Consider the following 27455-nt stretch of genomic DNA (forward strand, 5'->3'; position numbering starts at 1 on the left):
TAATAAAAATAATAAAAATAATATTAATAATATTAATATTAATAATAATGCTGTTTAGTTTTAAAATTGCCGACCAATAATTGTCATATCCCTTTCGTTTAATATCTTTTAACCCTTCTCATAAAAACGCGGGGGGGGCAACTTTCGGTATACGTGAAAAGTATTAAACCCAATCAATGGTTTTTAGATAATATAATTACTATCTATATCACAGATCCAAGTGACTAAAAACTCCTTGAAAAATATAATATTAATATGTATATATACCTTAGAGATGTGGGGGAGTGTGTTTGTCTTCCATGTATTTTTTTTTTGTTCATTGTGTTCTTGTTTAAATGGTCACGTTTAATATATGTTTATACACACACATCTTACACGCCATGTGTATTTGTGTATATAGAAGACATATATTGCACAAATAGACCTTAAGATACAAACACATACACACACACACAGATATATCTATATGTATACGTGTGTATATGTCTATCAATTTATGTATGTATAGATGTACGTGTGTATGTATGTATGTATGTTTATATGTATTATACACGTTTCTCGCAGATGTGATATCGAGGAAAATAATAATAGGCATAAAGAAAGCTATTTAAACAGGGTGATTAAAATCATTTTTTAGTTTCCGTCTCTTCTTCTTCATCTTCTTCTTATCTTCCTTCTTCTTATTCTTATTCTTATTCTTCTTTGTTTGTTTGTTTGTTTGTTTGTTTAATTGTTTGTTGGTTTGTTTGTATCCAATATTCGATATCCCACAATATATACTAAGATTCTTATTCACTAGCATCAGTTAACACGTTCGCGAGAACAATAAAAGATAATCATTTTATTTGTAATAAATTAATTGTGATATCTAAAATATGATCAAACAACACATTTAATTATCATATTGTAAAGAATCATTTATAGTCATTATATCATTACAGATATAATAATTACAAAAACTTAATGGTTATATAAAATAAAATTCAATAAATAAATATTTAAAATTTGAATGTTATAGCATTCGCGTCATTCTACATCATGATAATGAAAATGAATGTCATAACATTCACGTTCGCGAACGTGTTATAAAACGGTACGAAATATAATCGTGAATATAATATTTCTACAAGAGAGATGATAAAATCTTGTGAATGATTATGAGTTTGATATAAATTTTATATATATATATATATATAGAATTGATATTTATATAAATATAAATAATTAAGAAAATATGACGAGCTTGTATGTATAGTCCTTCAACCTATTAATTATTATAATATGCCGTTTGATTTGTTTCTTTTTTTTTTTTGTTCCCTTCCAATGAAATATATATGATGTTTAGTCCATTTAATGAACTGTCTAGGCAAGGAAGAGTCGAGTTAAATGGTTATACTTTAAAAGGAACGATCGATCAATTTACAATTGACTTTCTTTATTCTCTCTCTCTCTCTCTCACTCTCTCTTTCTGTCTATCTTTCTCACTCTTCTCTTCCTTATGCCATGGGTCACGGCTAGAAGGGTTGGTTGGTTGGTTGTTTATTGGTTGGTTGTAGTAGTAGTGAGTGGTGGTGGTGGTAGTGGTGTATGGATAGATGGAAGATGCGAGTGGGTGGTATCATTAGAGGTCAAGGTCATAAGGAAAGTTTAAGAAAAATCCCTTTCGTATAACGCGACGAGAAGGGTTTTTATTTGTTGTTGTTGTTGTTGTTGTTGTTTGTGTGTTTACTTGTTAGAAAGTAAAAGCATCCATATATCGCGATCCAGAAAGGGGATGCTTTTTTCGTAGGCACTTTGTCGTGTTCGTAGAATAGGGGGCGAGGGAAGGGTGAAGGGGAAGGGGAGAGGAAGGGGGCACCGTTGGATTTCAGTGTACCACCATTTAATTATGAATCTACTACGTGATATTTACGTTATTATTTATGCTCGTCGAAGGACTTTACCATTGAAAAATTGTTGTTCTATTTCTCGCGAAAATCTAGATTCACGATTAATAATTCATGGATGCTAGCGTTTAATAATAATAATAATAATAATAATAATAATAATAATAATAATAATAATAATAATAATAATAATAATAATAATAATAATGATAATAATAATAATAATAATCGTTTCGCGTGTGTTTATTTAATAGAGAATTCAGTCGTTGTTGCGGTGACTGTATTCGTGATAAGAGGAAATTGTGGGACTCGAATTGGAGTACTGGGCGTATAGATATAGCGCAGGGTGAAGCCCTGGCGGAGGAATACCACGATGATGATGATGATGATGATGCGATTGATGATGATGATGATGATGATGATGATGATGCGCTCGATGATGCGACTCCGGCGAATCAATGGGGGTCGACAAGTGAGGATAGAGTTGGGAATCGGGGCTACCCATAGGAGAAGCCGAGGAGGAACCCGTTGTTTGGTAGACACTCTGCGTTGATGATAGTGGTGATGGTTGTGGTAGTAGTGGTAGAGGTTGTGATGGTGGTGGTGGTGATGGTGTGGTAGTAGTGGTGGTGGTGGTGACGGCGTGCTCGCGTGAATGAAGTGTGAACGGCGTTGTAGCCGAGGTGGGTGGACATACTACTTGCTGCGACGACGGTGATCGTTGCTGCGACAGGGATTGCGGCAGGGAACGTGACACGCTGCCGTCTAAACACTAGTTGGTTGTCTGCGGATGCAGTAACGGTAGAGGAAGCTGTAGACTGTTTTGCTTGGCTAAGCTAGCGATCTCAGCTGCGATACCACCACCCTTCCCACCGGGTAGACCGTCCAACGACGATGGTCCCTCGTTGTAACGCAGATCGCATACCGGACTTTCGAAGCCGGTACCTGAGGCGCCTCCTGCTGTACTCTGTGGCGTCGACGGATTGTGATTTGAGCCGCTTTGGCCCATGTCCCGATGAACCCGATTGTGATGCCTTATCAAGTAGCTATCCCGTACAAAGGTACGCCCGCAAATATTACAATCGTAAGTGGCGCCCGCCGTATGCGTACGAATGTGTATGGCGAATTGACTCTTGGACGTAAATGTCAGGGAACACCTGTCACAGACCAAAGGCTTCTCAGCGACGTGGCTCCAACGATGCGCCGTAACGTAGCTCTTTACCGCGAAACGTTTTTGACAGATGTCGCAGGCGTACGGCCGTTCGCCCGTATGCACGCGCTTGTGAGTATTCAAACTGCTCTTTTGCGTGAACCTTTTCAAACATAGCTCGCATTGAAACGGCCGTTCGCCTGTATGAGTTCTCATGTGTACCTCCAAGTAAGGCTTACGACAGAAGCTTGCTTCGCACACAGTACAGTGGTATGGCTTGTTACCCGAATGAAGTTTCATGTGTACGTAATAGGAGGACGCCGAAGATAAGACCTTGCCGCAAACTTTACAAGGCTGCGGTTTAGATCTGGAGCCTTCCTTGCTGGTTTGCTGACCAGTAGACTGACGACCAGGACTGTCTTGTGGCATGTTTTGACTCTGCTGTTGATTCTGCTGCGATTGTTGACTCTGTTGTTGATTCTGCTGTTGACTCTGTTGTTGGCTCTGTTGCTGTTGGCTCAGCTGCAATGACGTCTGTTGTTGAGATTGCAAATGTCCTTCCTGTTGCGAAAGGTCTTCCCTGTCGTCTGACAAATTAACCATAGAATTAGACCCATCTGACCGACTAGAAGCAACAGAATAAAAGCCCATTGGCTCGCTCTTAATCTGTTGGTCAAACATAGAGGTCATTATGTTTTGCTGCGGCTGAGCCAGCTGCTGCGGCTGTAACTCCTGTTGTTGCTGCGACTGCTGTTGGTGCTGCTGGTGCTGCTGATGATGATGATGATGATGATGCTGCTGCTGCTGCGGCGGCTGCTGCTGCTGCTGCGGCTGAGCTTGCTGATGAGGGAGCAGAGTCAGGTTGCGCTTGACAAACTGCTCATATCCTGCGTACCAATCCACCTGCATAGCAAGGAATAACTATAAATCTTATTTTCTTTTTATATTTTGATCACTATGAACACACTGTGAGCCAAGTATATAACGTCGTACGGTTCTAACGTTTCGCGCGAGCACGTAGACTTTCGGATCCATTTAAGCTTGTTTATAATACGCCAGGTTAGTTCCCAAGTTTTGACATTTATTTTTGACAAGTGACAGAAGGTAACTGTACGATCAGCTGATTGCATAACTTTTACGTGTGCCGTTGGAAACGCGACAATAGATCGTAGTTTTTAGTTCCGTAGACAGACAGAGAGAGAGACAGAGAGAAAGAAAGAGAGAGAGAGAGAGAGAGAGAGAGAGAGAGGTGGTCTGTGTATATTACGCGACGAATATTATTCTACCGCGCTTCCTAATTCCTCGTAGCTAACTCTATTTTTAAAGGGGATATGGGGGGGGACCAGCGTGCCGCCAGATAACGAAGTTTATATTATCACCGTTAAATAAGTATTTATCCCGCATACAATGACGAACAACAGGGCCGCGCGCGCGCTCAGCGGGACTCCTTGTTTCTTTCCACCTTTCCCTAGACGACGACGATGACGACGATGACGATGACGACGAAGACGAAGACGAAGACGTTGACGACGAGGACAACGGCGAGCACGACGACGACGACGACGACGACGATAACCACGACGACGACGAAGACGACGCGCCGTGCATTGTTTTCCTTCTCACATTCGTTTCTTCATTTTACGAACCTTTGCTAAGTGTAGTGGTCCAGGCTATGGTCGAAATACGTCGCGCCTCATTCGAGCGCACACGCCTACCCTCCTCCGGTCGAGCGGCTTCACGGGCAATCGCGAAACATTTGTAATGGGACAAATTGTTTTTCTCCGACACTAAATATAAGATGGCTGCTACTATATTTCACGAATAGGCCACCTATATACAATCGCACACATTCGCCCGCGCGAACTCTGATTGACGGTTGCCATACCCCATTCTGATTGGTAGACAATCCTTAAGCCTTTATCGTAACTAACGACCAATTTTTACGCCATTGTATCTCTTCCCTTCTATCCATTTTTTTTTTATTCTCACTTTATATACGAAATTTATACGTTAATATAAAAAAACAATGAATACTTTATTACTTACTTTTATTCAAATATTATTTCTTTTAATCGTTAGAATTGTTAATACTATTATCGAATCTTCTGTTAATTTACTTTGTAACCGTTCTTATTGCCTTAACAGTCGGATCGAAAAATGGCGGGAACTTCCAATCCAATTCAAAATTACCGCCTGTTTATTAAATTATATAACTTACGTTTCTCATTGATCAGAATTATTTGGGAATATAAATATCGATTTAATTTCGTTTAAATGTGTCGGGAAAAATGATTTATTCGTGTTTATTTAATTCATTTGATCGATTTTGTTTTCATTTGAATTTCATTCTTTTAACTTCGTTATATTTCGTCGATAAAGGTTCGTTCCGATTGGTCGAGAGTTTAGTGCGTGGTTATAGTAAACACGAGAATACATCGTATAGTCTATACAATATATAAATATGGCAACAACGTTGGAACTTAATTTATATGAACACGGTTCTTCATTTTATATATCGTTAATACTGCTCTCGTCCTTCTTCGTTCTTTATTTCTCTATTTATTCTAACAATTAAATCGCTTGCAATCTAACGTGTAATATAATATCGTTAATTATCGTTAAGTCTGTTAGAACAATCTCTCATTTTTATGTTAATCTAAGAACAATAATAATAATACATTAACAAAGTCATACACACATCGAAAGAGAAATAGAAATAGAAATAGAAAGAGAGAACCATTTCTAACGTTACGTTTATTTTCATTCTAAAATCGTTAAAATAATATTAGATAGGGGTGTAAGAAGAAGAAGAAGAAGAAGAGGAAGAAGAAGAGAACAAAAAATATAAGAAGAAGTAACCATCTGTAATAGTAATCATTATTATTAAGTGAATTATTATTATTTAGCCGGGTCTTAAATAAAGTGAAAATAATTTAGGTAAGAGGAAACCTTTATTTGCCTTTTTTTTCTTATTCTAATGATTATTGTATATCAGAGAGTGAGAGATACATATAAATCATGTATATAATAACTTCTATAGATACAATAATAATTCTACTACAATGTTATGTACATTGACATAATTATACGTTAAAGTTTATTTCATTTATATTTATAAATTTTATATTGTAGATATTGTAAAGAAGAATATATTATGGCAGTACCAGCGGAAAGTATTATTAATTCCAATATGAACGATCCGGTAACTAAAGCAGTTGTCGACAATATCATGGGTAATTTGCCAACGAAGAAACCTCATGTACGTTGCAATGATTGCGACTTATCATTTACTAGCCAAACAGTATTAGATACACATTTGCAAGGCTCACGTCATGCCAAACAGGTTTGCTAATTATTTTCTTAACTTTTGTTCATTTTAATTGAAAACATTGTTACTTTTTCCATATTGTTTTTATTCCGTTGAACTTTTTTTAATTCATAACTAATGCAAGCGAGCATCTTTATATCCCATAGATAAGGTCGAAAAATATAATGGCATCGCTGGAAGAAACTAAAGTTGCATTTACCAAGGACGCCGACACTAATGGGCTTAAATGTAACGTTTGTAATGTCTGCCTAAACTCCATACAACAACTACAAACGCATTTAAATGGTATCGTTATCTTTCTATTTAATAAGAAGTTTTATATACATACAAAAATATATATATATATATACAAGATGGTAAAAAAGAAAACGATCCAATATTTTAAGTGTTCTTATAGTATTTATCAAGAGAAGTAAAAAATAAGTACAATAAACCCTTAAAATATTGGATACTTCTTCTTACCACCCTGTATATATATATATATATATACAGGGTTGACCGGAATATCTCAGATACTCTGTATAATATACATATATCAATGAAAATTCAACAACGATCTATTAAAATAAGAATATTTTCTTTTCGCAGGAAGTCGACACAAGAAAAAGGCATTGAGAGGTAATAAAACAAATGCGGTAAGAAAACTGCCATATGGTTTAAAATGTCGCTCTATACACATGGATAAAATAATAGAAAAGAATATCATCGTGTTGATTTATTGTTTAATTCTTTTTACATTCGCATGCTTAATACTGCTACTTACTTTCGCTTTTCACATGTTCTTTTAATGTTAAATCTATATACTTTCCTATTTGTTTTTTTCTTTTTCTTTTTTCTTTTTCTGTCATTTTTTTTTTTTTGTAAATAATTTTTTTTGTGCTTACGCCACATCATTTTCGATTATTTATTAATTCATTGCTTTTGTCCATTTATATTATTATTTTTTTCTCGAATCATTGATATAATAATAATAATAATATTACTTTTATATATATATTGTAAAATTCAAATACCAATTATATTATAGTTAATGTTCATTACTCTTTTTGTGTTATTTATTTATTATTAATATTATTATTATTATTATTATTATTATTATTATTATTATTATTATATACATGTCTTTTTGTTGCTACTATACTAGACTGATATTCGTATGTTTATTATTTATTTACTTAATTGCTGCAAAAAGTAATTACCATTAACGTGGCATAATCACAAATATAAATCAATAATAGATACATTTAAATATTATTAATAAGAGAAAAAAAGAAAAGCAAGTAAAGTACATTTAATCGCTTAGCTCTGTAAGTGACTTCGAGAACCTGTCATTGAGTGCATAAATAATATTGGATTTCATTAATTTAATTTTGTCTTTGGGTAACGTAAGTAACGAAAAAAAAATCACATTGCCTTGTGTAGGCCATTTTTTTCTTTACTCTCAAATACAAATATTAAATATAAAAAAAAAAAAAACAGAGAGATAAATTAATAAGGTTCGATATAAGAGAGATTTTTTTTTGATAAACAAAAGTTTAACAAAAAGCCGAAAAAAATTTTTGCATCAATTCTCACGTGTTCATTTATGCACCAAAGAAACAAAACCACGATATTTAACTGTACTTCACTGTTATCTCTGTATATTTATTATGACTTATGTTATTTATATTCACACACACACACACACACGCACGCACGCACCAAAGAAAAAACAAATTATCAAACAAATCATTTATTAATAATTCTCTTTTCTTCGTATATAGAGAGCATGAATATATTATATTATTAAATTAATTAAGTAGCCATCACATATACTTTAATAATCGCTTGTACATAAATGCGATAAATAATAGCGTTGATTATAAAATATTAATGCTTAGGTGGTTGGTTCGGAAAAGAAGTTGTCACACAAGGTAGTTCATTGGTTGCTCCTGCAATCAACATACAGGATTCTGGTCCTATGAAGGCCGTCTCACTGTCATGTGATATATGCAACAAATTTTTCAACTCTCCTTCGCAATACAATGTGGTATAGTATTATACCCCATTAAGTATAATACATTAATTAATAATTAATAATTTAATATTTATTGAGAATATAAATTAAGGAAAAAAAAAGAAAGATAAGATATTAAATTAATAGTGAAAAAAGAAAGATATTCAATTAAATAAATATATGGAAAATAATATTATAAGGAATATGGTACAAACATTATTCTTTTTTTTTTTTTTTTTAAATAATAGGACAATAAAATATATATATATATTATATGGTGTAACGATCATAAATTTGCAGCACATGAAATCCAAGAAGCACACTGGCAAAATGAAGAGAGCTAAGACTCAAAAAAAGAAACGATTTTCTCCATATTGGAAAAAACCGAAATCCGATACAAACTCGACCACCGTACAATCATTGTCAAATAATTTTGTACCGGGTGGCTTTACGAATCAAACATAGTGCTAAGAATTTTTGTTTCATTCGTAAGGATATTATCTTTTCTTCTTTTTTCTTTTCTTCCCACTCAGGAAGAATATATATATATACATATATATATATATATTTATATATATATAAACACGCATAGAAAGAGAGGAAGACAAACACCACTCGCATAGGAATACTTTGCGTGTTTTTATATAACTCTAATTGAGTATAAGAAAAAGAAGATAAGAACTTGTACATTGCGTTAACATAAACGAATTGATTTATGGTACTGATGATGATATTTAATTAAGAATCTTATCTGGTCCATTTATTATTATTAATATTACTTATTATTATTATTATTATTATTATTATTATTATTATAATATTATTATTAGGAGATAAAAAAGAACGGAGCGAGCATTTATTTTTACCAATTATGTGGAATCTTATTCGTTTTGTTAACACAAAGGTATGAGTGAGTAAAGTAAAAGCAATCTGTGGAATTAAAAGAGAGAGAAATAAAAAGATGCTAATATGTGATTTAAACGAAATATAACAGCAACAAAAGAAAAAAAAAAAAAAAGAAAAAAGAGAGATAATTAAATTAAAAAATTTAAAAAAAAGAAAAAAAAAAAAAGAAATCCTTACAAAACAAGATTAAAATTTTAATGTAAGAAAAAGTTTATTTATAAAAAGAAATGTGAATATATATATATATATCTGTATCTATAACTCTTCGGTCTTGTGAATGATAGTTACATACTCAGCAAATACATATGTATATATATGCCGTTATTAATAAGTCTAGTGCTAATATGTTTATTATAATGTTAGTAAGACAAACTTATAAAACATTACAATGTTTATCTATCTGTCGTTAGAACGATAACATAGTACTATCCTCTGTTATTATTGTAAGGACAGTTAACAACCTTCGATATGTTATCGAACATAAAAGTGTTGTAAATCATGCATATATATATATTCCTATATTTGTCAATAGAAAAAAAAAAAAAAAAATTCAAAAAAATAAGACGAAAGGAGAAGAAAAAGATGGAAAAAGAATGGAAAAAAATGCAATGAGATTTTTTGGGGGTTTTTTTTAGATACTTTTTTCATATTATTGGAATCGCGTGTACAAATTTCAATCTGAATTATGAAACCTTTTGTTTTTTTTTTTTTTTTTCTAATCGATTATATATATAGAAATATAAAAGCAAGAGTATATGAAAATTGATTTAGCAAAATCTTCCAATCGTTTTTCTCACTATTATTTTTAAGTACTATCGGCGTTTTAATAATAATATGTGTTTGTTGAGTATTAGCGATTGTTCTTTAAACGTACTACCATGATCTCTGTAAATATTTAAAAAAAAAAAAAAAAAAAAAAAAACAATAAGAAAAAAAAAAAAAAAAAAAAAATAAAAAAGCAAAGCATAGTTAGAAAGAGAGCGAATGTAACATGGTGGTACACGACGCATGTACAGAATCTAATAAAGATTCTGTCTTTTATATTACGTTTGATTTTATTTACAACATGTCATTGTATAAGTAAACTTTATTATCAACTTTGTGGCCTTTTTTATCCATCAATTTAATAGATAATAATTAATTGTTCATATCAATGAATTGACCAACGCGTTTTTATTATAGTAAAAAAATATTTATTGGCATCTTTCCCTGTGGGTTGGGAATAGAATATACCCACAGTATCCTCTGCTTGTCGTAAAAGCCGACTAATAGGGGTTGAGTGTTGGTCTGAGATTTAAATCCAACCTCGTAAAAAATAACTTAAGAAACTTCAAATAGGAAGTTGATAGATTAAATTATATCTGTGTTATCATTTTTTTTGGTTACATTTCGATAGACAAAGATAATTCTGTTTCTGTTATTGAACTATTTTCAGTCTCCTATAGGAAATATTGTGTATGTTAAAAATATTTTGTAATATTTATTATTTTTATTATAGAAAAATGTTTTACCAACCTGTAAAGTGTAAGTCTTGAGCAAACGTCTTAGCTCAGAATTTTGTTTCTTTAAAAATTCAGTCTCATTGCTCAATTGTTGTCTTTCTTTCAAAGTTTCATGGTATTGTTTAAGTCCGATAAGTAAACCATCCCAAAGACGTTCCTTAGTCGGAGGAAACAAATCCCTGTATCTTTTCCAAAATTCTTTTATATCCTCGATGGTCAAACTTCGCGAGATTGTAACTTTCCTTGCCGATAATCTTTCCTTCAATGATTCAGGTGTTTCGTCGCGTTTAATAAAATGATATTTCTCTATGAATTCTTTTAACGCTCTTGTAACAAACGATGCATGAATTCTGAGCAAATGACCCTTTTTACAGACCAGTCGACTCAGTTCATTTTCTTGCGATGAATTTTTACTTTCGATGTTTGACGAACACGATTCTTCTATGGAAGTTGATCGTCTAGTCTCTTCCAAGGAAAGAGGATCTTGCGATTGATCTGGGTCAACACGTTTACAAACACCTGAGCATACATCATCGAAGAAGATCTCTTCTTTTATAGTTGCCACTAAATTAACAGCTTCTTCGTCTAATTCTTCGCCACATACCACAGGTGTGTTACTCCTAATTTCACATATATTCATTTATTTTTATTATTATTTAATTTATAATTTTATATATAATTTTGTAGATTTCTTCAAATGTGGTGTGTTACATACGTGCTCGATGATGATGAAGAAGATTCTATTATTTTGTCCTCCGTATCTTTGGATATACTTTTAACCGATGACCTACAATCGGGACAATACGTATAAGGCAGAAAGAAATTCAATAAGAAGTGAACTTCTTCTTCGGATACAATGTTTAACGCCTGGAAAAACATTTCATTGAAATTATCAATATGTGTGTTCCATATATAACAAATTAATTCATTTCAGAATATTTTATATACCTGAAAAACATTGTCTAATCTAATAATTATATTATCCTCAATTGTATACGGTATAAGTAATTTTTGTATATTGTCATCAATCAGGTAACCAGATTGTTCGGATATTTGTTTCATTATATGATTCAACAAACGTCTTTCCAAATTGATGTCTTCCAAGGTGACAGCTTTTTTATAAATAATAGGCATTTGTTTTTTTTCTAAAGCATCCGTCCTTACTATGAAAGAAAATATAATTAATAATAATTTGGATACGTTTGAAAAATATTACCTTTGTTTATAGTACTGATCGCAGTACAATAAGAAGGTAAATCTTCTTTGGTCAAAAGTTTCTCTTCTGGTGGTTGCCATAATAATCCTAACGCTTGTTCGTGTATTATTCGATCGGTAGCCAAAATCTAAAAAACGTGCCATTGATTACATTACCCATATCCTTATAAATGTTACTACTTGTTACAACTAATTAATGTGATAATTATAAATTACTTTATCAAATTACTTTATCGACCAGCTCGTTGGCACGTTTTACATTCATGTCCCATATTTGAAAGTATTTCTTCTCATTGATGTTAGTAAAATGCTGAGATTTCTCTTCGAGTTCTAAAATATTTTTATGTGCTTTAAGAACTTGATCAGTCAAGCTTTGAATTTCGATTCGAGTATCTTCTTCCAATTTGATGTAGGTCCTTTTTAATTCATTCATAGTATCTTGAAGCCTATGACACGTGAATTAGAATTACTTAAATATATTTTTTATTTTCATTTTTTTAAATATACTAACTTATTCATTCGTCTTTTCTGTTCATTTTTGATTATAGTATTTTCTTCATCTCTATGCTTGAGAACAGCATAATTGTAGTTCAGTTTTTCGACGTTCATCAAACAAAAAGCTTTCATATCCTGAAGTTTCTGTTGAAGATCTTGATTCTCCAATTCCAAGGTGATTCTTTCAGAACGAAATTTCTCATGATGTTCGATCATTACTCGTTCCATTTCTTTCTCGTATTCGCGAACAACATCTTTCCTTTTTTCGATTGCATCTGTATTATCACTTAGCAACTTCTCGTAAAAAGCTTCCCATTTTTCTTCGAGGGTATTCAAAATTAATTTACGTTCGGTATCCAAGACATTGTCGATGTTGTTTAATTCTTTACGGTAAGCCTTGGCTATAACGTTTAACTGTTAACACAAACAAAATATTTTTTTGTATAGATCAATATAAATCATTTGTAATTAATTGAAAGGAAATAATTAAATTCCAGAGGTAAAATGATCAACCTGACGATCTATTCTTTCTATCAATACATCGATATCTTCATTCTGTTTCTTCAAGTCTTCAGTAAATCTAAGATCAGCATTCTCCAGTTCAGCTTTAAGTCCAATTATTACTTCATCTTTTTTTGCTATTAATTCGAAACATTTTGTATTTTGCAGTTTCATTTCCTCGTGTATATCCAATGGATCTTTCGATGTAAGAATGTTAGACCATTTTTCATCGATCTCTCGATACTTGGCCATGCATTCCTCATTTTCTTTTTCAAGTTTATTCAATAAAATCTCTCTTGTAGCTTGTGTTTCTTTACGTCGTTCCAATTCACGTGCATCATTTGCAACTCTTACATTAGATATCTGTGCGTATTTATATATTTTCTTGTTAAAATATTATTTATTAAGAAGAAACAGTGATATATATTTATATTATAATTTGATTGTAGGATTAATACAAACCACTTCCTCGGCTTCTGTTTTAATTTCTTCCAAGATTTCAGTACTGGCTAATATCTGTCCTTCGATAGAAGTTTTTTCGATAATTTCTTCATCTTCTGTTCCTTTTACCCTAAATAATAAAAGTTTTTAGATTAATTTTGCTGTTGATCTTGTAAGGGTTTTAAACTTAAGTTATAATTAGTTTTAATTAATTGTGTTTTACTTATTTGTAGTTTATTAAAAGATGAAGAAAAAGAAAATAAGGAAATGAAGAAGAAGAAAAGCCATACTTATGCAGAGCACTCAAACGACGTTGAATTCGTTGTCTTCTAGCAAGTTTTCGTATATTTGGATCCGACGATGTCACTGACAATTCCTTGGATATTTTTTCTCTTTCAACATCTTCTTCTAATTGCTTTTCTTTAGCAATCATGTTCTAATTATTTCTTTATTTTTCTGTTTTTAGGTCGTTCGCTGATATAAAGTTTTAATAATTAAAACTTGCAGTATAATTAGAGAAAGGTAATTTTTTTTTAATAAAAAGAACTAGTTAATCTAAGAAAATTGTAATATGGTTTATTTCAAGAGGAGTAAGCATACATCTACTTTTTCAGGAAACTTAGCATAGTGATACAAGTTTGTTTAATCAATTTTTATGTCATGATTTTAATTACAGAAATAATCATAGGATAATTAACTTGTGTCGGTAACAATGTTCAGTCGGTAATAAATTTCTGTAGATAACAATTTCACATCGATAATAATTGCAATTTAGTAAGCATAACAATCAGTAGATGGCTCTAGTAATACGAATCGAAATAACGTCGCCATTTTGTAAAATCCTGCTGGTCATCCAATATCAAACGTATAATTACAAATGTAAAATTGCTATGAATGCAATAAATAATTCAATAAAGAACAAAAAATAAAGCGAAATACAAGTTCGTATTATTTTATAAATAAATATCTACATCGTCATTCCTATTGGCTTTGTCATAACTTGTATTTATTATTAAGTGGAATGAAGTTTCCATAATTTTCTCGTTCACGTCGTCCACGACGTAAGAGACAAATTTGATCATCGTAAGTAGAAAACCGTGTATACTTAACGCACCTATTCATTCGTACAATCATTCGAACGATTAAAAACTTGTCGAATATAAGATTGAAGAGAACATTATCACGTACACACATTTAAATACATAAATATATACATAAATAACTGACATATCTCAGCATACACATGTATAGACAAAAAAAATCGCGACAAAGGCTCGACTTGAACAGGCAGAAAGGTTGATGGTTTCATTGGTTTAAACATCGGAAGAGTATGACGCATATTTCTCTTCATTGGAGGTATTTTTCTTATGGATGATGCAAAGAAATAATTCACGCGCGCGTAAATGCTTATACGTACCGTTAGATTCGAAGAGAAATGTGGCAAGGCTACTGTGAATAAGTACAAGTAGAAGAAGTAGAAATAGAAATAGAAGTAGAAGAAGAATTATCTCTTTGACAAGAACAATGAACTCTTTTATCGTTCACCGATAATAGGAAAACGTAATGAACGGGGTAAACTAGGTACTTATTACTTACGAACAATTTATTCAAAATGGCGGATTATAACCTATTAGTTTTCGAACGACCTTCAACGGTTTGCATCACATTCGAAGTTCATATAGATAGTTAGGAAAAGAAATATAGGAAATAGAAATATCGAATGAATTTAATAGGAATGTTATAAGGTCATAGAACCAATCGAATTCTTCTTATATTTCTTCATAATAAAATAAATGATATCATCTTTTTCTCTAGTTCTACTTCGAAGCAGTAAAAGGTGAGAAAAAAACAGACCGATAGGCAGACTAGATAGTGTCATAGGAAACAATAAACACATATACTCGTTTTAGCAGTTAGTTTTCTTCTTTCTCGACTGGCACGACCAACGACCGCGATGAAGAAGAAGACGACGATGATGATGATGACGACGAAATACGCTTTCTTGCAGTACACACGCGAGAGAAAGAGAGAGAATCGAGCACGATCGATACTCTTGAACTGTAAACAAGAAGGGTAAAAGAAAAAAAGGGTACGTCGTTGTTGACGACGACGAGAGAGAGAGAGAGAGACACATGAGTCATGTTATATCGATCCTTAACTCGTACGATCCGCTTCTAAAGTAACATTTAATCGGATCCGACACTGACACGAGTCTCAAAGTTCCTCACAATTTAAAGTATTATTACTTGACGCTTGTTTATTCATAGCCATAAGAATAAATTAAGTATAGCGCCGACGATAACACGCTATAGGGCATATTGGCGTCAACTTTTCCATATTTTTAAATAACAAGGAAAAAAGTAAAAAGAAAGAAGAAGAAGAAAAAGAACAATATCGCATGTAATTCTTGGCGGTGACGGTGACGGTGGCGAGGAGGGGGCCCCATCGGTCGATTTGACTTTGGAATTCGTTGGAAAGTCGTTTCCGGTTGGAGTTCTCGATAAAATAACACGTTGGTATTAGAAACAATGCTCTAGGAAGATTTTTCTTTACTCCTTTCCCCTCGAACCACCTCCCCCAGCCTACTACTGTATTACTAATACCATTATTACTACTACTACTACTCCTACTACTACTACACACTACTACTCTCGTTCTCTTTCTCTTTTGTGTCCCTCGAGGACGCGTTGGTGGTCTCTCTGGTCGATGCGAAAACACGATACACATATATATATATATATATATATATATATCGTCGTTGTTAGAGCAGCGGCCGTTAGTTTAAACAAAAAATATATATTGTACAATCGTCATTTCATTCGAGGTAGTAGTAACACCTTTACGCACCGAACCAATCGAACATTGGAACGTCATCGTCAAGGGAACGTCAAACAGTTTGTTGTTTCGTCGTACTGAACGAGTCAAAGCGAACGAACCTTATGGCGGATCGTACGTGCATACATATACACATATTATATACACACACACATATATATTTATACACATTTAAACGCATTTAACATAGGATATATGCATGCATGCATGCATCATATATATATATATATATACGTGCAACCACAAAGGCGCGGCGGCGACCGCCATAGTCGATGCCATGGACTCACAACGGTCGTTGGTCGACACGAGTTTAGTGAAAACAAGATGGAGCAGCAGGCCCGTAGTTATCTAAACTAGTACCCCTACCTTCGAATTCGTCACTCTATTTCGTTCATTTCATCGTTTATTTCTTATAATATTATTCTTATTGTTTATTATTATGTATATATTACAATTATTATTAAGTATGCACGTTAATGATTTATTAAGTAACCAGTACAATTAATTTAGATGAATAAATATGATAATGGGATTTAACGTTAGAGATTTGATTCAATTTAACGATTGAACGAAACAAGAAAATGGATATTGCGTTTGTTTATAACAAATATTCCTATATCCAATTAATTAATTTGATATTGTCGAAGTTGAAAGTAAAACGCGTATTATAAAAAGTTTTCCCTTAATTTTAATAGAAATTGTTTAAATACGAAAGATTAGGTTTTACGTCGACAATGGTTTTAACTTTCGATCGTTAGTATCAAGAAACTTGCTGCGAGTATATAGTTAAATAGATTTTTTTATTTTATTATATTTTATTTTATTTTCCTAATATATAATGCAATAGTCGTCGGTCATTATTCTCTGTGCTTGCTCTCACAGTAATAGAAAGTACAGATGTCCCGGGTAATTGGCTGCACTTAAAACGGCCCTGGAGAAAGAGGAAAGAGAAAGAAAGAAAGAAAGAGAAAGGGAGGGAGAGATAATAAGAAAGATGGCGGGTTTGCGTTGTGTCGTCGTCGTCGTCGTCGCCCCGTAGTCGTAGTCGTCGACGACGACACCAACGACGATGACTGTGGCAAAAGGGTGCAGGAGGAGTAGCGGACACTACGCGACGAAGGGGGCTTTGTAAGAGAAGGAAAAGGACAGAACGAAGAGAGTTCTCAAAGCGTTGCGGTGCGAGGCAAAGGGATGTAAAGATAGAAAGAGGGAATAAGAGAAAGAAAGAAAGAAAGAGAACAGAACAGAAGAGAGAGAGAGAGAGAGAGAGAGAGAGAGATGATCGTTTGAAAGAGAAGGGGAACACGTCGCTCTCGGCTCGGGGGTTCGGGTTAGCTCGTTCGACCCGTTATCCCTCCTCTCTCCCAGTGGCTCGAGATTTCCCCTACTTGCTGTCCTTGCTTCGATTCTACACGAATATCATTCTCATTCTCTCTCTCTCTCTATCTCTCTACACGTTTCCCCTATTCTAGAGGGGAGAGAGAGCTTTTCCGCCGGCAACGGCGCGGAAACGTTCTATTCGTCCCCACCACCAGGTACAACCAATTCGCGATGGATGAAAAGAGCGCTTGCGCTTGTATGCGCGCGCACACGTTAAACGGGGCAACCATAAACTCAGCAGCGCCTTAGTGCGCGCAGCGGCACAAACAGGAAACACAAATGTCCTACTCTTGTGATTCCCCTACTCTAAGCCCAACACAATCCCACTCCACTCTACCACGTCACCACGTCACGTTTTTACCCCACCCACCGCGTATTTGGTGGGGCGGGGCGGGGGCGGGGGTTGGTAGGGGGAGGGGGGGAGTGAACGTAAAGACGTGTTTTCCGTTTCCCCACCAGACAGCGTAGCCCGACTCGAGGACGGCGGCGCTGGTTTACCCCCACCACCAAGAATTTGGATAGAACCGTGGAACGATAGCAGGAACGGGAGCGGGCGCCGCTAGCCAGCGAGCTGCGCTACGCTCCCGCCACGGTGACGTCACTTCGAGTAGTGTAGAGCAGTGAGTAGGAGCGAGCTGTTCACTCCCGTCCGCAATAAAGCTAAGCTGCGCCCTTTCGAAAAACGTGTGTTGTTTTATCATCAACTACGAATAAAGAAAGAAAGAAATAAAACAAAAAAAAAAGGGGATATAGAGAAAAAAAAAAAAAAGGAAGAAGAAGAAGAAGAAAGTCTCTCACCTGCATACGGACGTGTGTGGTGCTCTTTTCTCGCGCGCGCGCGGTGTGAAAGGAAGAAAATAATAATAATAATAAAAAAATAATATTAAAAAAAAAAAAAAAAAAAAAAAGAAGTCGGAGGAAGAGAATTTTCCATCGGGGAATTAGATTTTCATTTTTTTGCGTCCTTATTTTCTCTTTCTTCGACATATAATATATATATATGTATTATATATATATATATATATTTCTGTGTGTAAATTTGTATAATAAAAAGTAACGAAAGGAAAAAAGTAATATTAATAATAATAAATAGTAATAATAATAATAATTAAAAGAGGAAGATAAAAGGAAAAAAAAAAAAGAAATTAATTTGTCGCGCGCAAGGTGTGGAATTAGTGGAGTGTGGAGTGTGAGGTAGTGTGTTGTATTTCTCTCTCTCTCTCTCTCTCTCTCTCTTTCTCTTTCACTGTGTGCGTGAAGTGCATCATCGGTGGGGCTGTGGGGATACCAGAGTGAGTGCGCGAATATTATAATTTTTTGTTATTGTTGTGTTGTTGTTGTTGGGTACTTTGAGATAATTAATTCCACCCATTATATTTTTTTCTGTTATTAAATAAATAATTATCTAAACTCATATTCTTTCTCTCTCTCTCTCTCTCTTTCTATTTTATCTTTATCTCTCTTTCTCTTTCTCTCTGACGATAATTCGGGGTAAAAAGAGAGAGAGAGAGAAGTAGATAATATAAGGAGAGACAGACACACAGACGGTGAGAAGAGAGAGAGATTGCCGAGTTTAACGACCACGACGTTCAAAGCACCCACTATATTCAAACGTAGAAGGAGAGGGAGGGAGGAGGAGGTGGTGGAATCCTGAAAGATAGGAGAAAGAGTTAGAGCGAGTGAGAGAACACCAAGAGGAGGAAGAAGAAGTAGTAGTAGAAGAAGAAGAAGAAGAAGAAGAAGAAGAAGAGGGTGGGTGTATATCTCGTGTGTCACGATTATTATTTCGTATTAGTTTTCTTCTTCTTATCCCGAGAAGAAGCCGTGCAGCAGACAACAACACACGGTGGTGGTTGGTTGGTTGGATTGGTGTTTTTTGATCCGCCTTTTTTTTTTCTCTAACGTGGAAAACGAAAAGCAGTATAGTAGTCAGTGGGTGTGCTGTTGGTTGTGTGTCCTTTAATATCAACCGTGTTTGCACTGTGTGTTGTCCTGTGGGAGTTATAGTAGAGTTTGTTGCCAGGGTTGCTTGGGATAATAGTGCTGGTGGTGTGTAGTGTGGTATAACGTTCGATTAAGAAGAAAAGGGGGTGGTAATCAACATACATCACATACATACATACATACATACACAATCTCTCTTTCTCACACAAATAAAAGAGGCTATTTAAAAAACAAAAACAAAAAACACTCGGTAGCAGTAACAAAAGTAGTAGTCATTTATGAAGAAAGAATTTAAAGAAATCAGGCGGGAAGTTTTGAATCCGACGATTAATAATAAACGGAAAACGCGTTGGGTCCCTTCCCTATTTTCTAATTACATTTGTCGTTTATTAATCAATTATGACAAATGCAACAACAACTGTTAACTCGGACGAAGGATGTAATTCGTCGTCAGTGTTAAGATAGTTGTCTAAAAAAAAAAACAACAAATAAATCAAGTTTGTGTGTTAGTTTTTGAGTGAAAACACCCCAAATCAACAACCCCCAGCAAAGTAGCAGCAGTAATCAACAACAACGACAACAATTGTGTAGTTTCCATTATACCCTTTGGTTATTATTTCTTTTTGGAGGGTATTGGAAAAGAAGAAGAAGAGAAACAAAGGGGAAGCAGAAACAAGCTCTGGTGGTTTTGGGTAGAAGTTGTTCTATCGTTGTTCAGTTAATTTAGTTGATTACTTTGGTTTTTAAACCCAATAATAAAATAACGGTGTTGGATTAAATTAAGTTAATAATAAAAGAATTAAATGATGGATCGGCCGTTAGATATTAACGTGGTGGCCCGTGGTGTGACGTGTGATTAGCCCCCGTCGGTTTAACCAGCCGTTCATAACGTGAATTAGTGGTGTACGATGTGGTGTTCGGCGACGGCCCTGGTCCTCCTCGTAGCCGTTGCCGTAAGTGGTGTCATTTATAAGGGCTCATATTCTAGGTTATCCAATCATTTAGTTTATTTAACAAGAAATCCTACCATCATCGACTTTATTATTTACGCGTCGACCTCGCCGTCGTCGTCGACCTCGTCGTCGTCGACCTCGTCGTCGTCGGCGTCGTCGTCGGCGTCGTTGTCGTCGTCGTCGTTGTTGTTGTTGTGGTGGTGGTGGTGGTCAACAACGTCCTCCTCCACTTCTTCTTTGCTAACCGAGTGGTGGTCTTCATCATCATCATCATCATCGTCGTCGTCGGCGGTGTCATCGTCGTCGTCGTCGTCGTCGTCGTCGTCATTGCAGTCACCGCTGTCATCGTCATCATCATCCTTGCTGACGTCGACAACGCGAGAAACAACACCACCTGTACTGTTCTTCATCAACAACAACAACAAAAGCAGCAGCAGCAACAAGAACAATCGTTGGCGAATAATTATTAACAATAACAACAACAGCATCAACGATCTCAACTTTAACTATTACAACAACGATCATCAACCCAATTCAAGTTCCAGCAAAGACGCATTTAGAACAAACCAATCTAAAAGCAATCTTATTATCTATCCCAACAACAAGTTCAACAGGAATACTGTTGTTATTAGTTGCTGCTTCAATAACAATTGTTGCTTAGATTATTACCCTAGGGACAATAATAACAACAACTACAATTACAAAAAGAACGTCGTTGTTACTAATACTGTTGGGTTATTGTTCAACGTCATATACATACTTTCCAATCGAATCAACAACGCCATCAGCAGCAACAGCATCAACAGAAACAACTGTGGTGGCAGTTTCATCGTTCTCTACAATATCACCAACAGCCCTTGCAGTGGTGGAATCATCAACAGTAACAGCATCAGCAGCAGCAGCAGCAACAACATCATCATTACCAACAACAGCAACAGCAGCAGCAGCGTTAGTGCTAGTGCTTAGTGATCATCAAGATTTGTTGTTGTTGTAATTGCCTTCTTGCTTTTGGTTCATCGATAGTTGTCAATTTTTTCCCCTAGTTTTAGTTGTCACTAAAAAAGAAAGAAAAAAGAGGGAAAGTGTGAATACGATTTGAAAAGTAGGGAGGAAGGAAGTAAGTGTTTTTCTTCGTGAAAAATTCAGTGCTACAAGTACACGCGTCGGAGGAGAACGTTCCCCCTCCTGGATATATATTTTCTTTTCTTTTTTTTGGGTTTATTATCATTTACTATTATAAATTAGAGTATACATTTTTTTTTTCCTTTTTATTATTACTCTTATTAATTAATACACACACACATTGTTATTATTATTATTATTATTATTATTAATTATTATATTTTCTCGTGTAAAATATTCTTTTCTTTTATTAATTATTTTGCTGTGTGCGTGCGTTAAAAAAATACGACCACCAATCAACGAGTTTTTCACATCTTCTTCTTCACATTCGTCGTGTTGCGTGCACGTGTTTTTTTTTTTTTTCTCTTCATCGACGATTGTAATTAATTAAGTGTGCAAACAAAAAAAAAAACAAAAGGAGTTTTAAGTACAAGAATATATAATTAAAAAAAGGAAGAAAAGAACGTTTGTTTCTACGAGGAGAGAGAGAAAAATAGAAAGAAAATAAGAACTTTCTTTAACAGTTTGTTCTCTTTCTATTTGACTTGTTTGTTCGTTCGTTAGTTCGTTCGTTTGTTTGTTTGTTTGTTTGTTTCTCTCTTTCTCACTAATTCATACAACCAACGTTATTTCTATCTCTCATCCTTATATTACTCTAATTAATAGAGAGAAGAATTGACAAGTATAATAATATATAAGTGGTGTGAGATTTTGGTGTGGTTCGTAAAGGAAAAAGGAAACAAGGAATAGGAAAAAGATATAAAAAAGAAAAAAGTGCCCATCCAGCCCGGTTGTTTTTAATATATATATGTATATGTATATATATGTGTGTGTATATATACATATATATTAATATATATATATTATATCATCGGTCCTAGTGGTTGTGTGTCGTTATACAGTGCCGCCAAACGATACCACAACATCCGATCCCAAATGAAGAGTTCGGAGCAAAATGGTTAGAGAGACACGTCACCTGTGGGTTGGAAATCTGCCGGAAAACATCCGAGAGGATCGTATAAGAGAGCATTTCAAACGGTAAGCGTCTGTTCAGATTTTTTTTTCTATTTATCTATATATATATATATTTTTGTATTTGCTGCACCAACACACAACCAAATTCGAGCAACAGCAACAACTCTAATTTTTGTTTTCCTAATATTCTTGATTATTATTGACTGCTGTTGCTAATATTTTATTTGGTTTATTTCTGATTTTAACTCAACACGTTGATTGCCACCCACTTTTTATTTTACATGTTTGTTTTTTATTGTACAGAACATAATTTTTCAGATTAGATATTAAATAATGTAACGTTATTGGTCGCCCATGACCCACGTGGCCCACTCTTGCTAGTGATAAAATATAATTGCCGGTTACCGGTGACTCACACGTGCCGATTAACACGTTCATTTATATTTCATATGATTTTCTTTTGTAATTGTGTATTATAAAAGTACAAAGTTTTAGATTTTTACTCTTGGAACACATACTCTAAATGATATACTAAATAATGTTGTGCATGCATCTGTAATTTTCTGATTGGTCGATTTTAATCATGTGATATCAAAATGGTTGCCATTTTATTTATTTCTCCCCCCTATTACTATTCTTAGTTTGGGAAGAATAATTTTGATTTAGGTAAATTATTTAATCGAGTCTCGTTTGAATACGAGTATAATTATTGGTTATAACTTGTTTTTTTTGTTGTCCCTTTTTAAAGTGGGTATCATCTTAAAGTATCTTATCGTGCAATATTTGTAATTATTATTTTATATTGATAATATTTTTCTAGGTTATATTTTGAAACGGAATATTTATTCCATTATAAGGAAAATATCTTTTTGATTATTTTATTTATTCCAACGTATACAGGAAATAATTAAGGTACGATGAGAAATATTCCGTTAAACGGAAAACAGTAATTACCGTTGATTTTTTTTCATTCAAAAAATGGCGAAGTGAAGGAGGAGGTATGGGTGGGTTTTATTCTTCTCGATAATATTCAACAATCACAACACATTTTATCGTACACGAAGTATAATATATTTTTATATATATATGTATTATAGAAAATGTTAGAAAATTTCTAATCATGATTTTTATAATCTTTCTTTTATTTTCTTGTTCCATCGTAAATCCTAACCTCTAAATATCTTCGTTCGATAATTTCCCAAGAGAGGAAAAAACAATCTGCAAAATCTACGTTTCTAAAAAAAAAAAAAAAAAAAACTGTTTTACATTATGTCCGAATTTTGTGAATAAGATAAAGATGATAAAAAAAGAAAGGGAGGGGGTTAAGATTTTACAGAAAAATATTAACAAGCGAGATAAAGAAAATCCCCATTTAAACTAAATCCTCAGAAGAGAACCGTTTTCTTATTTAAATAACATTTGGAGAAGAAATAGAAAAAGAAATATCTAAGAAAAATCGTAACAAAAAAAGAGAAATTCCGATATTCTAAAAGGATTTTTCTATGACAAGAAAAAAAAATGTCATGGGGTTTGTCGTCGTCTCTACCAATTGTAAATTTATGGGTCAAGTTTTTTTTCTTGTGATTCAATTTTATTTCAATGTAAGAGTGACGTACCAAAATAAATTCTTCTTCTTATTCTTATTCTTCCAAAAAAAAAAAATTGTTCGCCACACACAACACATATTAAATACTACAAATGATTTTTATGGTTATTTCTTTTTTTTTTTTGTTCATTCAGAACAAAAGGTATTGAAACTATTCTTATTGCATAAAATGAAAAAGAGAAAATAAAATGAGAAAATAAGAAGAGGTAGAAGGGATTTTCCGTTAAATGTCACACGCACGTTTTCCATAGAGGATGGGATGGTGTTGCTTAAAGGGGAGGGGAGGGGGGAAGAAAAAGAGAGAGGGATTTTCTTTCAAGTTACAAAATTAATTCCTTTTATAAGAAAAAAGAAAATGACGGTATGGGAAAAGGAAAGGAAAGGAAAGAAAGAAAAAGAAAAAAAGTCATATTTTATTAGTGTATGTTGACAGGATGAACATAAGACGTCAATTGGGCAGGGTGTTTAGAAAAGAAGGGATATTTTTCTTCGACAAAATAAATCTACAATTTTTCTCTTTCCCCTTCCCTTCCCTTCCCATGGTTCTGTCTCGTCCCTGTTATTCACAAAACATGTGCACAAAACACAGAATGATTTGTAGTGGTGGTGCGCTGGTGGTTGTGTGGTGCATTTTTCTCTTTCGGAATACGACTGTCTCTTAATAACGATGAAAATGTTTTTGACTTTGTACGTAGAGTTCGGAGAATCTTGAAAAGTGTATGGGGAAACCAAGCACCCACGTACAAGCGCACACGGGGACGATGAACATCGTCGTCGTAGTCGCGTTGTTGATCGTCGTAGTTGTGCTGCTGGTGCAGAGGGCCTTGGCTCTTCTCTTGTTCCTCTCTTTCTTCTCTTCTCTCTCTCTCTCTTTCTCTCTTATTTTCCTTCTCTTTTTCTTTCTCTCTCTCTTCCTCTTCTTTCTCTTTCTGTCTTTCTCTTACTCTGTTCGCGTAGCGTGAACGCACCGTCATTTGTTTTTTCCCCGAAGTAATAATAGCTGAGGACAGCCATTTTGAGAGCTCGCGGTGGTACGAAGTTATTGTTCGCCAGTGGCTCTCAACTTACGGCTACCATTTTTCTTTTTTTTTTTCAATTAAATATGAAATTTTTGATTAGATCGTATTAATGTTTAATTATATATTAAGTATTCTACTTCGTTGATTTTTTTATTTATGTGTTTCTGACAAGATCCTGTTGTTATCTTAAGTTTGTTTCATTTGGTCTCGTAAGATTGTATATTAAATATAAAGGAAACATGCAATAATTTGTGATTGCTCAAATATTTTTTTGTATTTGATGTTAATTATTTAATTAATTAATTAATATGAGAGATATTTTGTCTATTAAAAGTATCCACAAGTCTCTGTGTGTATCTGTGCGTGTTATCTAACTTTCAGGAACCTTGCATAAATGTTAGAAACTAATTTACTTGTTTTTTTTTCTTTTTTTTTTTTTTTTGTTTCGTTGTTGACTAATCACCGATATTCTATCGGTCGTATTTGAATACATAATTCATTTTTTTGTTTGTTTTCATTGGGGGAATATATTTATCGGAATAATTTCATCAATATATATATATATTCTTGTTTACGTGTAATTTGGATTGTGTAATTGCGATTGCACGATATAAGGTAATTTATAATCTTATCGATGTTTAAGTAACTTGGTCATTAAGTTCCATAGATATTTGTAGTTGAAATTATTTGAAGTAAACAGAATTGGTTACAAAAGTTTTTGGAAAAGAACCACCACCACCACCACCATCACCACATTTGGAAACTTTCAGACTTGTACGTCCTTCGTACTTTTCCGTGATGAAATAAATATTGTTTAAAGTGATTATGTTCAATGTAAGATATATATTCGGAATATCAGTTAGTTAGTTTTTTTTTTTTATTATCCCATAAATATGAAAATTTAGGATGTTTATCGTAAAGGAAGAGAAAACGTCTTATAAATATTCGAAAGGTAAAAGTAAGTTTGACGGGGGGGCCTACACAACACACACAACGTAAGCAATGAACTTCGTCTCGAGGCTATAAGCTTGAAACGATAAGAGAATAATGAGTTATTTTATTGTACGTCGAAAGAGAAGAAGAAGAAGAAGAGAAGAAGAAGAAGAAGAAGAGAAGAAAGAAGACGAGGAAGAAGAAGAAGAAGAGAACAAGGAAACGAGAAGGGAACGGGAAAGAATTTCGTTATATATATTGCGGAGGCTAACGTAAACCTCAGTGTCTCTCAACTTTCGGCTACCAAATAAAAAAATATTTCTATTTAATTTTTAACAACAAAAAAAAACCTATATATTAAAAAAGAATACCGTAATTAAATATCAACCAATAAGAATGTGAATTAATTAACGCGTTTTAATGTATACAAGAAAAAAAGTTCAAATTAATTGAAATAATATTTTATTTTTCATATTTGTGATTAAGATAAGATGATGATAAATTTAGAATTTTTTTGTATCTATAAACGATACCGGAAAAAATATTTCATTCCATTAAAAAATGAAATTGAAAATAAAAAAAAGAAGAAGGAAATTGTTTAAAAATAAACTCGCGCGTTGGTCAACCGCAAGATAAAGAAAATAAGAAAGAAGAGACACACCACTTACCTGTAGTTATTAATCCAAGAGTCTCATTGGCGTAGCTTGGGCCGCCATTTTCGCACGAAGTAAGAGTACTCTTAGTGTCTTGCTTGCGCATACATCCCTACCAAGATGACCAGTGATGTCCGAGGGTCTTCAAGACTTTTATGTCTCTTGATTAAACCTCATGAAACTGCAATGAAGGTCTTTTGAAGATTCTTTTCTCTCGTTCTTTCTTTTCTTCTTCTTTCCCTTCCCTTCTTCCCATTTTATTTTTCTTTCTTACACTCTATTCATATGAACCACTATCACACATCATCACAACTCTATGACTGATATCGCTAAAAACACTATTAAACAATATTACTATTCTTATTACACTAGGTCTTTAAAATATTACTACGAATGTTAAAACATTATTACTAATATATATTAAAGATACTATTATCAATATTATTATTATTATTACATCAATACTATCACCACCATCATCAAAAAAGAATAGAAAAATTACTACGAATATTAAAACACTATTACTACATCAATACTATCACCACCCACCATCAAGAAAGAACAGAAAAATTACAACAAATATTAAAACACTATTACTAATTTATATTAAGATAC

General features: G+C 33.7%; 5 protein-coding genes across 8 annotated transcripts in view; 3 read left to right on the forward strand and 2 right to left on the reverse strand.

Moving 5' to 3' along the window:
* Positions 1-1695: 1695 nt before the first annotated feature.
* Positions 1696-4598, reverse strand: LOC106786090 (zinc finger protein 287-like; the record flags this gene model as incomplete). The annotated part of the gene is made up of 2 exons (XM_014747115.1): positions 1696-3939; positions 4416-4598. Coding segments are annotated over 2 exons (1464 nt in total), but the record flags the coding sequence as incomplete, so codon positions are not given.
* Positions 4599-5928: 1330 nt separating this feature from the next.
* Positions 5929-9145, forward strand: LOC106786097 (zinc finger protein 385B-like). The gene is made up of 6 exons (XM_014747125.1): positions 5929-5973; positions 6169-6379; positions 6511-6649; positions 6953-6982; positions 8245-8393; positions 8661-9145. Exons 2-6 carry the CDS (start codon positions 6191-6193, stop codon positions 8823-8825), a joined length of 672 nt encoding a protein of 223 aa, XP_014602611.1. The 5' UTR covers positions 5929-5973; positions 6169-6190; the 3' UTR covers positions 8826-9145.
* A 1205-nt stretch (positions 9146-10350) lies between these two features.
* Positions 10351-16117, reverse strand: LOC106786096 (dynein regulatory complex protein 1). The gene is made up of 11 exons (XM_014747123.1): positions 14838-16117; positions 13711-13894; positions 13442-13550; positions 12992-13342; positions 12495-12892; positions 12213-12429; positions 11985-12111; positions 11717-11931; positions 11484-11635; positions 10782-11388; positions 10351-10705 (listed from the first exon to the last, which is right to left on the reverse strand). Exons 2-11 carry the CDS (start codon positions 13851-13853, stop codon positions 10649-10651), a joined length of 2376 nt encoding a protein of 791 aa, XP_014602609.1. The 5' UTR covers positions 13854-13894; positions 14838-16117; the 3' UTR covers positions 10351-10648.
* A 2596-nt stretch (positions 16118-18713) lies between these two features.
* LOC106786094 (putative uncharacterized protein DDB_G0282499) lies at positions 18714-22427 on the forward strand. 2 transcript variants are annotated; one of them, XM_014747121.1, is made up of 2 exons: positions 18714-18927; positions 19135-21800. In XM_014747121.1, the coding sequence occupies exon 2, from the start codon at positions 20488-20490 to the stop codon at positions 21496-21498; it is 1011 nt and encodes a 336-aa protein (XP_014602607.1). In that variant the 5' UTR covers positions 18714-18927; positions 19135-20487; the 3' UTR covers positions 21499-21800. The 2 variants fall into 2 exon arrangements, 1 of the variants encoding a protein (XP_014602607.1); XR_001381615.1 differs by lacking the exon at positions 18714-18927 and adding an exon at positions 22321-22427 and having other exon boundaries at positions 19076-21649.
* Positions 22428-22450: 23 nt separating this feature from the next.
* Positions 22451-27455, forward strand: part of LOC106786093 (protein split ends) — a 78296-nt gene continuing 73291 nt past the window's right edge. For all 3 annotated transcript variants that reach the window (XM_014747118.1, XM_014747120.1, XM_014747119.1), the window contains exon 1: positions 22451-22692. In XM_014747118.1, the coding sequence (XP_014602604.1) occupies positions 22610-22692 (83 nt within the window). In that variant the 5' untranslated portion in view covers positions 22451-22609. The remainder of the gene's footprint in view (positions 22693-27455) is intronic.

This window comes from Polistes canadensis, unplaced genomic scaffold, assembly GCF_001313835.1.
Source record: "Polistes canadensis isolate GaletaPanama2010 unplaced genomic scaffold, ASM131383v1 scaffold_65, whole genome shotgun sequence".
NCBI classification, from domain to species: domain Eukaryota; kingdom Metazoa; phylum Arthropoda; class Insecta; order Hymenoptera; family Vespidae; genus Polistes; species Polistes canadensis.